At 49.1% G+C, this 15,005-nt stretch overlaps 1 protein-coding gene across 1 annotated transcript in view; it reads right to left on the bottom strand.

Moving 5' to 3' along the window:
- Positions 1-8,404: 8,404 nt before the first annotated feature.
- LOC122168176 (heparan sulfate glucosamine 3-O-sulfotransferase 3A1-like) overlaps positions 8,405-15,005 on the bottom strand; it is a 23,568-nt gene continuing 16,967 nt past the window's right edge. Inside the window, exon 2 of the mRNA XM_042833294.1 lies at positions 8,405-9,063. Coding sequence (XP_042689228.1) covers positions 8,445-9,063 — 619 coding nt within the window. The 3' untranslated portion in view covers positions 8,405-8,444. The remainder of the gene's footprint in view (positions 9,064-15,005) is intronic.

Below are 15,005 nucleotides of genomic sequence, written 5' to 3'. Positions count from 1 at the left end.
GTACTTCAAATTCTGAAGACACCTATGGAGATGCATGAGCAGTCTCCTCTGGCTCCTTGGAGGCTGAACCTTCCAGCCTGAACCTCCCATAAGGCTGCTGATGGCACAGCAGGGCTTCAGAAGTTACCTGCACTTGGTTGTTTCGAATTGAGTTGGTACAGATAATGTGGACTAAGAATTCTGCACCTAACCTAAGCACAGAGATGCCAAGTGCACGAATCTTCAACAAGACTTTATGTGTAGACCTTCTGCCAAAAGGTAGCAGAAAATTTCATGTAAAAATGGAAATATGCTTTGGTTGCCTTGGAACATTATATCCTCCTGAGATTGCTTGCGTATCACTTTACAAAGATCAGCTGTCCACCAAACTACCAATACCTCCCAAACTTGGCTGCATTTCAGTGCTTGTGGGAAGCAGTATAAAAAGAAGAGGAGAATGATTGAATGTCTCTGTTTCCAATTGCCCATGGTGAAAAATGCCTAGATCTAAGCCTGAAGATGGAGCTACGTCTTCTGCATATGGGTGGTTGGGTTGTGCTTCTGGCTGGGGATGGATGTGGTGGTGCTGGAGAGAAAGGAGATGGAGCAGAAAGAAGGGCACAGAGGGCTGGTGGCCCATCTCCAGCAGCCAACCCAACAGGAGCAGCTGCTGCAGCGCAGTCACTCGGTGGCTCCCACCTGCAGCTCCTCAAACTCCCCTTTCATCCCTTTATTCCATTTCACTAATAAAAACCCTTCCTTCCTTCTCTCAGCAGATACTGGAGTGCAGCCCATGGGCTGGGAGGGGAAGGCTGCAGCTTGGCTTTTGCTCCCTGACCACCAGCCAGCTCCTATCTCGGGATGGATCCAGAAGCAGCGCAGGAGCTCACATCCAAGAGCCCATTGCTCAGCCAGGGCCACACAGGTAGCAGCGAGCCTGATGTGAAGTCAAGTGCAACATCTGGGAGTCTTTTCTCCCTGTGTTTTTCCCTTTTATTTTGGAGCAGCAGCTCTCAGAGGTACATGCAGGGCTTGCCAAAGTGCTCCTCGCCCACACGAACACCCCTACATCTGCAAAAACGCTGCCCAAATCTATCTAGGAAACCTGGAGCAGAGCTCTGTTCTGGAGCAACATGTTTGCTGGGGGGGTTGTGGCACAGAGTGCCTGATTTTGTTGTCTTTTGGGGTATTCAGGAAGAAAAGAGCAGAATCCCTTCTTTTGGCGATCAGAGGGTGCGGGTTTGATGCTGTGGATTTGATGCTATGGGCTCACACAAGCGTTGGCTTCAGCTCTGGTTGCAGTCTGCTCCAGATCCGATGGGTTTAGGAGGGGCCACCAATCATCCCAAGTGCACTCCATGAGGGATGCTGGTGACCAGTTTGTTCCTTTTTCATTTCCTGAAATGTTTGTTGTCCTCCCTGGGAATGGTGTGCTGCCTTGGGACCCCACCAATACCCACCAATGCAGAGCAGCACATACAGAGAATTCCCTGTTGACCCCAGCAATCTGTGGTCCAGAGAGCTGTCCAGATGAGAGAATGTCTGAAGTAAAAAGAATTTATTTCAGGAATTAATCATAAGCAGAGGAGGCCAGTGCCAATGGTGCAGGCAGGGTCTCCGTCCCCTAGGAAAAAGACAAACAAGGGACAAGAAAAGCCTTCAGGAAAACATTATTTGAACACTGATAGAAGAAATGCAAATACTGACATCTCTGTGAGAGATGCTCTGGACTTTTCCCAATGAACTCCACTGCAAAGGGGAAAGTGATGACTTTCCCACTCTACAGAGGAGGCACTCAGCCTGCAGGCGTTACTGCTCAGGATGTTTTCGACAGAGTATTCCTTTGTTGTTGTTGTTGTTAAGAAAAACAAACGGCTAATTCAACGTAATGAAACTTGAAGCAGGAGGAGAGCAGCCTGGATAAATTGCTCAACTGAGTGTTTTGGTTTTGTTTTATTTTCTGAAAGGATGTTCCGAGATTGGCCAAGATTTTGTTTGGAAATAGAAGCATCCCGCTTTGCAGCCCGTAATGCTCCTCGTTTGGAATTGCGAGCTGAGTATCGCATGAATGGGGCTTCTTTGCTGAAGGTTTGAGAGAATTGAAACCAAATGTTTAAAAGTTATCTATCCAAAATGCGTGGCTTGACTGAACTCCAACGACTGTTGTGTTTTTTTAAACTATAAACAACACTGAGATTCTCGCTATTTACCCCCACATGCCTTAAGAATTGTTTGAAATACTTTAGACATTTTTTCAGGAACTCAAAACCTGTTTCCCATGTATGTTTGTGCTGGCAGCTGGTATCTAAAGGACAGCTCAGCTCCTCTGAAAGCAGGAGCGTGTGGCAGATTTCCCTTTAGTTGTGCAGTCCAGAATGGGGCAGGATGAGCTCTCTAGGAACCTTTTCCAATGGCCTTAAGTTGTGCCAGGGGAGGTTCAGGCTGGATGGTAGGAAACATTTATTCTGTGAAGGAGTGGTGATGGATTGGCACGGCTGCCCAGGGAGGTGGAGGAGTCACTGTCCCTGAAGGTATTCAGGAACCATGGAGATGTGGGACGGGGGGACGTGGTCAGTGGTGGGGGTGGGCTGGGGTTGGACTTGAGGATCTGCGAGGTCTTTTCCAATCTTAATTGATTCTGGGATTCTGTGTTTCTGTGGATAAGTGGCCCTGCCAGCAGAGCACGTGTGGTCTTAGAGATAATGTTTTTATTTAACCTTGAATCTTCTCAGTGTGTACAGTGGAGGAGTTGGGCCTCAGGCCAGTGCTGGTTTTGAGTTCCCAAGGTAGGGAGCCTGTCCCCATAGCAGGGAGCCAGTCTCCATTGTGTGGCAGCTGGTGTATCTGAAACAGGGGGTCACAGGTCTGGGACAGCCTTGAAAGGCAGACACTGCCAGTCCTGGGCGCCATCAGCCATCAGTGCCCCGCAGCATTCACTGTAGGCTCCAAGAGCATCATAAGCCTGTGGCTGCTTTCATGATCTCTGTGCACTTAACAAAAGGAGGTGAAATCCAGCGTGGTGAAAGCACAAATGCTGTGCCAGGGTCCCAGGACTCCTGAGAGCTGGGCATTAGCTCAGTGGCTGTTCTGCTGGGTCGATGCAATGCATTCAGCCCTACTTGTGCTGTTCAAATTGTCCTTCTCAGGAGAATTGCTTTGCTCTGCTGCCATCTCTTCTGTGCCCAACAGCAGGGGGTTTCTGCAGCAAGCCATATAGAAAATGTATTGATTCTGTTCCATAAGCCCCATACATGGGAGTTAAGTGCTCCCCAGCCAATACCTTTCAGTTGTTTCCTTTAGATGTTGCTCACATGCCCTGAATCGCTGCTGTTGATGAAAGAACAAAAGAACAGAGCTGGGGGAACTGTGGCCAAATGGGTCTAATCCTGCTCAGGGCATCACTGCTGCTCAGCACTGATGGAGCAGAGCATGGAGGCAGGTGACGGGATGTCATTGATAAAGGGCCCTCCATTGCCAGGGCTGTCCTGGTGGCAGGCTTTGAACAGTGAGGAAGTTTGGCAAAGTGGCTGAGAGCTGCTTCTAAGGTTCCTGCATGAACAGCTTCAGGTAATGCTCAGACCAACAGCTTTGGCCTCCAGAAACTATTCAGTTATCTTGGGGACCGTGAGATGATTATTACCATAATTACTATTTAACAATGCTGAGTCTTTTCTGAGAGCCCAGCTTGGCTTCCACACTTCTGCTGTGTCCATGGGGCACTGCTCACCAGGGCTGATGAAGATTTCGGGGCTCTGTGCGATGTTGGCTTCGCAGTAGCATCGCACCTGGACGGATGCCACATCCCAAGGCATTCCCACCTTGTGACCCTGAGCACTGCATCAGCTCTGATTTATTGAGAGCTTTCCCCACAGAGTGCAGAGCTGCCGCCCCTGTGCAGGCTGTGGACAAGCATTAAGATGAAGGAGGTCTGATCTTTTTTTTCCCCGGGAACATTGCTGGCCAACGTCCTGGTAATAAATGCTGTGGATTGAGGAATGCAGTCTTGTTATTGCCTGGCTGAGGGGAATTCATTCTACACGTTGGCTTTCCCTGAGTTTTCCACCCAGGCGTCGCTGACTCCTCACCATGCACAGATATTTCTGTATTTCAGCAAAATTCCTCACTTCTAATCTGGATATTCCTCGCTGGGTGGAGCGCAAAACCCACATTGTTAAGTCCGGATAGGAATAATTAAAAGAAAATAAAATCAAAGGTGCTCAGCAAAGAAATGGAACATTTTTCCATGGAAGCCAAAAGATTATATTAAACTTCGGTGGTTTAATAAAATATTATGAAGTTTGGGAGCATATTTTCCCTGGGACTTTCTCTGTTTATACGTCTGAAAAAGTAAATAGAATATCGCTTTACTTGACCACACAGAGAACCTGATCTATGGGGCTGTCTATGTTTCTTGGTGCATTGCTCCTACCTCGGGTTTCACACAGTGCTGGGTTTTGGGAAAGAAGGAATTCCATGAATGGTGGCAAAGGGACATGGCAGGGTTTGCTGAAAGGGGAACAGAGGGGCAAAATGCAAAGACTTGGCTTTCCAAGGTGTTTTGCTGCCTAGAGTCTGTAGTAAGACATCAAGCATTGCTAAGTGGAAGATAGAAGGCTGTGGAAGTGATGCCAAGAAGACCAAGAGCCAAAGTGGGGATCTCCAACCAAGCAGTGCCAGCTCAAGTGGTTTTGTAGACTGACTGACACGAGTGGGTAATTCTGCTTTTGCCTTTTTCAGAGCTCCCCGCTCCTTCCAGGCTGCTGCCGCCAGCAAAAAGAGAGCACAGCCTCTCAGTACCCGTAAACTTTATTAAATGTGTGCTTTTTCATTCTTAAATTAAATTAAAATCAGTCTGCTTTATACTGGAATAGCACCAAAGGGAAAGAGATGACAGCATCACAGAGCGGAGGAGAGGGAGGAGAGAAAATCCAGAAACCATTATATACGAACAAGAATTTTTTTTAATGGTTAAGAAAACGGGCATTTTTTCCCCCAAATGTGGAGATGTAACATTGCATATGCTAGTGTGTGTGCCAGAGAACCAAGGAGGCTGTGCACCAGGATTACTCAAAATGACTCAGTGCAGGCTGGGCATCACCAAATGCTCCAGAAATTGGACTCTGTGGTGCTGCAGCCCAAAGCCCACGCCGAATTCCACGTGCTTCCACTGTTCTTCATGGCATGTTGACCTTTGTGTTCTTTCTAACTGGGTACGTTCTTGGCTGACAGTGTTCTGTAGGAGCTGAGGACATTCACTGCATGCAATCAGTGCTGCTCACTGCAGCACAGCCGCAGCCCCTCCTTGCCTTCCCCCAGGTCCCAGCAGCAGAGGCCGTGTCTCACGGTGCCAAATTGGGCTCACAAAGGAAATCCCAACTGGTCTGAAATTTTCAGGGTGCTCTGTAAAGTTTACTTTTCAAACAGATGTCCTGAGACTCCAAACACTGTGCGGTGTAGGAGCCCAAGCTTTACAGTGCCTAAGGGCACATTGGATTATCGAGATCAGAAAGATCTTGATTACCTGAATTAGTTTCTCATCATTAATGTATTGATTTCTCTGCTTTTTTTTTTTTTTTTTTAAATCATACTCTATAGGGTCACTTTGATTTTTACTTATAGCTGCTTTTGCTTAGTCCTCCTAACACAGATGCTCAGCGTCGTGGGCCCAGGAGGGCTGCAGGTTTCAACACTTGACTTTCAATTCTTCTTAGGTTAAAATAATCTAAACTTCATGGCTGGATTTTAAAATAAGCCTAAAGAGTTTAGAGGCTTAAACGCCATTAGAGTTCAAAGCGATCTGATTGCATGACCTCTTTTTAAAAGCCATTGTTCATACGTGGAGGGATTTTCAAAACTACTTATGGCCCAGATAAAAAAAAAATAAATCAATTACAGCCCCCGATCCCTAAATGGTTTGACTAGGTGTGCATCGAGGGAGTCAGACCCTCAGAAATTAATGGAAGCAGAGCATTCCAGCACTGATGGGAATTGAATTTGGGATGCTGGGAGTGTTTTGAAGGCACATATGAGAGTTGGGCTTGGGGATGCACTGGAGCTGTATGGATTTAACGGCAGTGATTTGCTGGCAGTTGTAGAAACTCGTTTGTAGGAAGGTGCTTCATACTGCTAGCGCTGGTTCAATATGGGGAGAACAATCTGTAGCACTATAAAGCAGTTTATGCTAGTCTAAATGTGACCATATGAGAGACAGCAGCAATATAATGATATTGATTTTTTAAAAAATTATGCTCAAATGATATTTATACTTGTCAAAAGCATGTACAGCTTATCCCATCCTTAAGTCTCAAAGGAGCTACCTGCATAACTCTTTTTTGCAGCTTGGAAAACCTCCTTGTTGCCTGGGGTAGGGATATGGCAAGGGGAAAATCAGCAGTGGGGCCAGATAGGGTTGCACCGAGCCGTGGGGCCAGGACACAGCTGCTGCCACCAGCCCCATGCCACAGCCCTGCCACCAGGGCACGGGGACCTGAGATTAGCTTTGAGGGTACAGCGGTGGGGGAAGGTCCTGGGATCCCACAGTGCAAATGAAATGGTCTTAATTGCCTGGGGAACTTGGCCTTGCATGCAGAACCAGGTGGGTTTGTGTCCTTAAGGATGCAGGGATGGGGGCTACAGGCAGCCAGGAGGGGATGTGGCTGAGCACCTGCAATGGGACTCGTTGCCATGAAGTTGCCCAGGTCCTGAGCTGTTCTCCTGACACAGCAAACAGGACAGTCAAGCTGGAAATGACTGCTATTGAATGGCAATTTCTGGTACATGCCCTGCATCTTTTCCCTGTGAAATTCTTTGGACTCTCTGACAACTCTGCTCTGATTTCATTAGGATCATGGCCAACATAGAATCATGGACTGGCTTAGATTGGAGGGGATCATCTTGTTACAACCCCCTGCTGCAGGCTGATTGCCAGCTACTAGATCAGGCTGCCCAGAGCCCATCCAGCCTGACCTTGAATGCCTCCTGGGATGGGGCATGAAGACATGCAGACAGGCAGTGAGCAGAGGCTCCATGCTCCCTCCCAGCCAGGTTTTCCAGGTAATGCCCATAATGCCCAGGTAAGTTTATTGGCCCCCATCAAATCTTCCTTAAAGTTGGGCTCAGGAAAGGGAGCATCATGTTGGTACACAGCACCATGCCATAATTAGGTGCTCCTATCACCTAGAAAATGCTGGAGATAAAGAACCAGCAGATAAAGGAGCCCACGGTAATGCAGGATCCTGCTGCACTAATAGATTTCTGTCTCTGAGCCATTTCTACTGTCCAAAAAAGGTGATAATGATCAAAGCAAAGAATTTAAACCTTCGGGTTATTGCAAATAGGAGATTGGTTTTGCCTGACAGTTTCAAAAGTCTGCACAACCAATGCTCTCATCCCTACTTCCCCCTTGGTTCTTCTTCAGGAAAGGATAAGAAAGCTTCCATCAACTTCTCCTCATTCTGAATGCATTTTTTCTTCATTTTTCCCCTTTCTCCACCCTTCAGCCACCCAAAACATTCTTCATTATGGCTTAAAGATCATCCGCCAGACACTGTAAACTTGGTTCCTGTGTGTGAGCAGTGGGATGGCGGGGTCCCACCACCTTCCAGATGTTTAATGAGCATCCCCCAACAGGTCCACATGCATCATGAACCCTTCCTTGCCTATCACCCAAATCCCTTCAGATGGGCCCCAGTGGGAGAAGTGCCCACCAACAGGGGTGCACACTACTGGGAGCAGGGAGTTCCCTTGAATGGGAACTTCTGACTGACTGACCATTTCCATCCTGAAGTCGAAAGAATAATTTGTTTTCTTTTTGGTGATTTTCTGGGGGTCAAAAGCAAACCAAAGGAACATTGGTTTCGGCTTCTGTAAGGTGAAAATTAAATTTGGTCAATGAAAAGAGCTTGGTTTAGTGAAGAGGCAAATGTCAAACAAAAAACGGATAAATGAAAAACTCTCAAAGATTTTATGCAGTAAAAAATATCTCCTAGAGTAAGGTTTTGAAAACCAAATTAGATGTTGCACCTCCTTTGTTTCATTGTAAAAAAGAGACAAAAAAGGTCTGAGATGGTATTTCCAAGCCACAGTCTAGCTGATCTGCCAGGCCATGAGCTCCTCCTTTCGCCTATCACTTCTGGAGGTGACCTGAAGATACCTTGCAGCTTTGCACCCCAGTGTTTTTTTTTAATGGATCCCAATGCAAAACCTGAGGCCTGCTGGAAGAAGCACCCAAGCTGTAGGGGATGTCCATGGCACCAGGCTGCAGTTCACAGCCTCTTTTGGTGACACGTCTCTGAGAGAAGAAAGACAACAAAGTAGGGTCAAAAATAAAAAAAAATTAAGAATGAATCGTGTTTCAGCACAACTATTTTTTTTTTTTTCTGTATTTCCCCCCACCCCCTACTGATACGTAAAAAAAAATATATATTATATTATATTTTCCTTTTCTTAAATTATTTTTGTCAGCCTCAGTCCCAGCCGAAGTCCTGCCCCGTCATCTGGTAGAACTTCATGTTGAAGGGCCGGTAGAAGTCCCGCAGCCTCTGCACCACCTCCTGGTCGATGTCGGGGTGGGTCCTGCCTTTCGTTTTCCCCAGGCAGTGGGGTTTGCTGCTGCCCTCCGCCTTCTTCAGGCAGGGGAAGCCCTTGGTTTTGTTGAAGTAGAAGTGTTTGTCGGTGATGATCCTCTTGAGGCCCAGAAAGTCCTGGACCCTGCCCAGCTCCCCCGCGGGGTCGCTGATGAGCCTCTCCCCGCTGACGAAGAGGATCTGCCCGATGGGGAAGTAGAGCAGCCAGTTCTCCAGGTGCTTGGCGTAGATGCCGATCTGGATGGCGCTCCACGAGGTGTCGATCAGGCCCGTAGTCCTGTTTTTGAAGGTCAGGCTCTCAAAGGTGGGGATGTCGGGCTTCTTGGAGAGCGTCTGCGTGTAGTCCGAGATGGCTCTGGTCACGGGGTCCCGCACCACCACGATCAGCTTCGTGCCCTTGGCCATGGAGGAGATGCGCGCTGGGGCCTCCTTGGTGACGAAGTAGCTGGGGGTCTTCTCCATGGTGATCTGCCCCTCCAGGGTCCTGGGCATGAGGTCCCTGAAGGGAGAGGGACACGTTAGTGCCAAATATTTTAGAGGTGTCCAAGTACCACAGCCATGATGTCCTCACACCTCATGACTCCAACGCAGCTCGCTTTCCTCCTAGCATGGATAGTCAACCCATAGTGCTCCGACTCAAAAAGCACCTTAGCACACACCAGCAACTTGGTGTAATCCTATTCTGCCCTCAAAAGGACTTCTTGAGATGGATCCCCCCTCTCATCCTACCACGAGCAGACAGTGACAAGACAAGGGGTAACGGTTCTAAACAAGAGGAGGGGAAATTTAGGCCAGATATGAAGAGGAAATCCTTTACCCAGAGGCAGTGAGATGTTGTCCAGAGAAGTGTAGTTGCCCCATTCCTGGAGGTGCCTGAGGCTGTGGATGGGGCCCCGGGCAGCCTGAGCTGGTGAGGGGCAGCCAGCCCATGGCAGAGTTAGGGCTGTGGATGTTGAAGTTCCCTTCCAACCTTACCATGCTGTTGTTCTATGATTCTATGCCATGACACTGGCAGAACAGAGCAAACCTCTACAATCCTGACATCCTACCCCTTTTAAATTCCATCCTGCCCACACTGGCGTTTCCTGCACATTGGCTTAAATTCCCCATAATAACAGTGAATTTCTTGAGTAACAAGACTCTCTTTCTTCAGGGTACAAGGGATTTTGCAAGGGCCAGGATGTAAGACTCCATCTTTTGGTATTTTCAAGGTGGCAACAAGCTGATGTCACATAAAAATGTGCAATATCAGCCCCTTGACCTCAGCAATTTCCTTCTTCCACCCAAAGAAATTCTGCATGCAAGCTGCTGGGAAGCTCTCCTGGCCCAGATGAGGGCTCAGTTCTGGGTCACTTCTGCTCTCCTGAGCTGGGCATTGGGTGGGATATGCTAAAAGAATGCAGGATTTGGCCAGTGGATGACGTCTGAGTTAAACAAGGCAAGCTAGAAGGGTGCAGGACATTTTAGCAAATGATCATCTGCTCCTCCCGGGAGCTCCATTAGCTCTCCTTGCACATAGACAGCACATCAGATCCATCAGACTCACACCACCCAGTTATTACCCCCAAATGGGGGCTGCGGAATGCCAGAGGTTCACCATTTGGTTGCATGACCCCAGCCAAGGCGGCAGATTTTTCCTACACCAGCAGCCCAAGGGCAACAGGAGATGGATGGGGCTTCACCACCGTGCCACCACAGTTCTCATGGCAACTGCAGCCCTGGGACCCGCGTCCTGCATGCCCTGACCCCAGGCAATGACCCCATGTGATGCTGCATGGTGATGGACTGCTCCCTGTCGCAGCAACATCTGGTGTGCAAAGCTGGGCAATACGCCGGCCAAATTAAACCCATCTATCAAGACAGCAACAATGAAAAGCCAACAGCAGCTAACAACACCAATAACAACCAAATCCCAGGCTGAGTAGTTACGTTACAAACGAGGCAGTGGGGATTGACCACTCCTAGTGCAACTCTTGCTGTTTGAAACCGAGTTGCATAGAGGCTGAGCAGAGGCACGGTCCCTACAGAAGCCACCTCTTTGTCGTTGTCTGTTGAGGTTTTCTATTGGGGGGAAAATCCCTAAATTAGAGACGTTCAGAAACAAGCTGGGTGATATGAGAGAGCTGTCACTTGCTAAAGGACGGCAAAGGGCAGCGGAGCTATCAGAGGTCTGGAGCACAAGTCTTATGGGGAGCAGCTGAGGGAACTGGGATGGTGGAGTCTGGAGAAGAGGAGGCTCAAGGGAGATCTTACCACTCTCTACAACACCCTGACAGGAGATGGTGGAGCTGCTGTCCCTGGAGATGTTCAAGAAGAGGGTCACATTGAGTGGTGTGGTTTAGTGGTATGGTGGTGATGAACTGATGGTTGGACTAGACAATCTTTGTGGTCTTTCCAACCTTAATGATTCCATGATGACATAAAACATCGTTTTGGACACTAAGGATGGAGGTGGGTTCAAAACTAGAACAAGGGAGACCTCTGCCAAGCAGAGCCATAGTTCTGTGTTGGGATTTGCTATCACGTAATGCTGCAAAGCCAGAAGGATATATGGGTCAGAAACAGCCTGGCCAGATTTCTGGTGGGTTAAATCAATTGATGGCACTGGGATGAGTCCCCAGTGCTAATCACACCCAACTGGATGTAGATGACAAAAATACCTCTGCACATTGCCTGTTCTCATGCCCCCAACGCTGCCCACCACTGTTCAGCTGTGCCTGCTGCACCCGTTCTGCGCTTCTGTGCTTAAGAGCCACCTTCTTTCAACTGTGCTTGGCCATTGAGCAAGAGCAGCAGCCCATGCAATGTCATGCCAACCTCTGTTTGGGTTTTGGTAGTTTAAGTGTTGAAATCTCTGCTGCGTCTTCCTGAGGAGCAGATTAACCCCTTCAATGGCTGAGCTGCAGCACAAAGGCTTTCTTCAGCGCTCAGGAATGAACCTGCACCTCGGCTGCCAGCCTGGCGGGCAGGGACATGCTGGGACCCACCGGGAATGTGCTGCCACAGCTTCCAGGAGATTAATTAATTACAAAGGGCATCTTTCATGGACGTAAACAGTTGCTTGGAGGCCTCCCTGGACTAATGGCATCTGGGTTTTATTGCGAAAGAGCCACTTGAAAAGACAAGAACCACAAAAATGTTTTTGGCAAGAGCAGCCACCAGCAGACCCTGCCAGAATAAATGGATTCTGTTATTTTAATTTTAGTAGAGCTCGGGGCTTTATTTAATTACTTAACAGGAGAGGAGGTCTCTCCTCAAAGGGTGCGTTTGGGATTTGCGTGCGGACTCGCAGTTGGCCCTTAGTGGGGCTGCACCACGGTCTCAGCCGTGCAGTGGGTGCTGTGCTGGGTTTAGTGGCTGATGCACCCCAATGGCTGAGCCGTTTTTGTGGGCACCTTCATGCTAGGGTCACCCTGGGATGTCCCTATAACTGGTCCCCAGCCTCAGGCACTCCTGGTGCGGGAATGTCGTGTTTGATGTCGTGTTTGTTATGGCTTTTATGTCTCTTTATTGACTGACTGCACAATGATCCCTTTACAAATCTGAGCAGGGCATTGGCCTGAGCCTGGCCATGGGATCAGAGTCCTTAGAGACAGGACTTGGTGGTGTGTCCCTGTGAGAGCAAGGTTCTGGGAAACAAAGCAGTGCTTCATGTCCAGAAACTGCAGCAATGTATCAGGCTCCATCCCTACAAGGAGGGTGTGTTCATGCAGGGTTTGCAGCCTGCAGTGGTGCAATGTGGGGGCACTGCTGGGAGCATGAAGCTGGGACACCTGGGGGCTTTCCCCAGCCTTTGCAGCAGCACAGGGACAGAGGTGCTGGTTGCAGCATGACACCTGGCAGCTAAGGGGACATGACTGCTGCTCTGGGCAGGTGATGGGAATGAAGCAGAAATGGGAACCAGGATCAGGCCAAGTGCCACGGTGATGGGCATGCCTGCAGCAGCCTTGATGGAAGGGCATAAATGCAGCAGCCTTAACAGAAGCACAGAGCCTTCTTTGGCATGAGGGCACTGGCTGAGGAGAGTGGGGAAACTGAGGCACCGTGCATGCAATGCAGCCTCATGCCCCACAGCACAGTGCATCTCTCCCTGCCCTCCACAGCCCCCAGCCACACGAGCTCCTCCTCTTTCCCACCCCATTTCCCTTCCTCTTCCAAAGCATCTCAAGCATTTCTGCATCAGAAAATGCTAAAAGAAAACAAGCACTGCGATCACATGCAATTCTGTTTCCCTCCTCTTAGGCCCTTGCTCCCAGGAGGCCCATTACAGCACGTACAGGAGATTAAAAAGAAAGATGCTCTGGGAAGAGTGTTAATGTAACCTGGAGTGTGCACAGATAAATAAATTAAAACCAATGCCTAATGAGAGGGAGCTGTTCTCACATTGGGCTGGGGACTGGCAGCTCTCAAAGGGCTGTGAAAGCAGCAGAGACACAGCCGAGCTCCCTGACCCTCCTATTCCTTCAGACATCACATGGGATCAATATATGGTGAGATGCCTTTTAGGAATCTGGTAGGACTACCAAAAAATCCCAGGGAAACCCTTGGGAGCGAGGAAGGTTCATGAGTGGAAAATGCTTGGAGGCACCTATGGGGAAAACAGGACGCTGGGTGTAGAACTGCTGGGTAAAACCCAGCTCCTGCTGACATCAGTCTCAAAATGACACCTCCCAGAGCACAGAGATTTTTGTTCTCCCCAGTGTTCCTGAGAGGATATTGAAACCAGCGCACAATTGTGCTGAGCTGAAAGGGCAGGAAGCATTCAGTGTGCTGACATACCCACAACCTCTGCTCTTTTAGGCTCTTGGGAAACAACCCTGAAATCTGGAGCTAGGCACAGCATGGGCCCCTTCACCCCACAGACTGCACACAGAGCTGCAGCAGCACTGCCTTGTGCTCCTCCTGCCCCAAATCTACCCACCCTGTGCCTGCTGACAACAGCAGCTCCTGAGCTCATCGTGCGGCGGATGCCGGCATTTATTTGAGCAACCCTCGGTATTTATGGATCTCATTACAGCTGCAGCTGGGAGCATCTGTTTCCACGCCGCATCTGTCAGGCAGCATCTTATCAGTGTGGCTGCCGACCCCTCTCTCCTTCCTCTGCCATCCCTTGCAGAGGAGGAATCTGACCTCCTCTGGGCTGCGGGATGGGCACAGCATCCCCAAGGGATGGTTAAATTTGGCTAAAATCAGTGTTGCTCACTCATGTCTCACTCCGATGCATGGGAGCAGAACCACTGCACACTGAGGCACCCAGCCAAGTCCTTCTCGTGCTGCTGATTGTTAATTCCTGAAGGACCAAATACTCAGAAACAGCCTAGATTAGGAAGGCAGCAACGTGGCAGTGGCTGCAAGGTGCTTTCTTACTTTACCCAACAGAGAATTGTAGCTCCTGCCATAGGAAACTGCAGCAAAACACAAGTTAAGGGGAACGACAACAGCCTGACACAGCATCCCTAAAATGCAGCCTGAAGGGATACAGGGAGCCCTGTGTGTTTGTCCCAACCCTCATCCTGTTCCTTTGGGATGGGCTGGGTAAGGGGAATGCCACTTTACAGCCAGAGATGTCTAGGGATGCTCTGACCTAAAAGTGCTGCCATAGCAGCACTGCTGTCTGTGCCCAAAGCACTGCAGTGGGGTGGTGTTTTTTTTCTTTTTTTTTTAACATGTTAAATATGTAATTTATATATGTATACATAATTTATATATCTATATGATTTTCATTTATTTTATAAAAAGCAATTTCTTTTCCCTTGCTGTGTGCCAAGCACTGCAGGCATCTCTGCAAGGGTTCAGCCACTTCAGTGCTTCAGAAAATCACTCCAGGATGTGTCTCGCTGCCCCACAGCAGGGACCTGGGCACAGCCTCCATGGACGATGGCCCAGCTCCAAGCCCAGCCCCAGGAAAAGCCCTTTTCCCTTCTGAGAGGCTGGGAAAGCCATCAAAGCTGTGCCACCAGGAGCTTCATCTGCTGGGGCTGACTTCAGCACATCTTTCCTTGGCTTTAGTGCATCTTCCCTTGGCTTCCCCAGCCCCCTCTGCAGCAGGGGAGCCCTGCAGTGTCTCCTCTTGGCCATGACCACAAGCCTGCTGCTCCTCAACCTCAGTGCTCTTTGCAGGGCACAGGGAAGGCAGGGAGCAAACACTTTTGAGGAATGCTCTGCATCAGGCAGCACACACCCTGCCATTCCTCATCATGCCCAGATCCATCCCATCACCTCTGGCACTGACCTTCTACAGCTGCCTCTACTACTCTACAACCTACTGATTCTGTCAGATTTTGCCAAAGGGGAATTTTTCCCACTGAGGCCAAGGGTGCAATGGCAATGGCTGGCTGACAATGAGTTCCATGAATCCAGTCCTTCCCTAAAGCCACAAGTTCATATAATTGAGAGGAGAGGAGAGGAGAGGAGAGGAGAGGAGAGGAGAGGAGAGGAGAG

This window comes from Centrocercus urophasianus, unplaced genomic scaffold, assembly GCF_019232065.1.
Source record: "Centrocercus urophasianus isolate 14NV4802_14NV808 unplaced genomic scaffold, USGS_Curo_1.0 seq_41, whole genome shotgun sequence".
NCBI classification, from domain to species: domain Eukaryota; kingdom Metazoa; phylum Chordata; class Aves; order Galliformes; family Phasianidae; genus Centrocercus; species Centrocercus urophasianus.
Note: the sequence above shows the minus strand (reverse complement) of the source record. Positions and strands in the feature narration are given on the sequence as shown.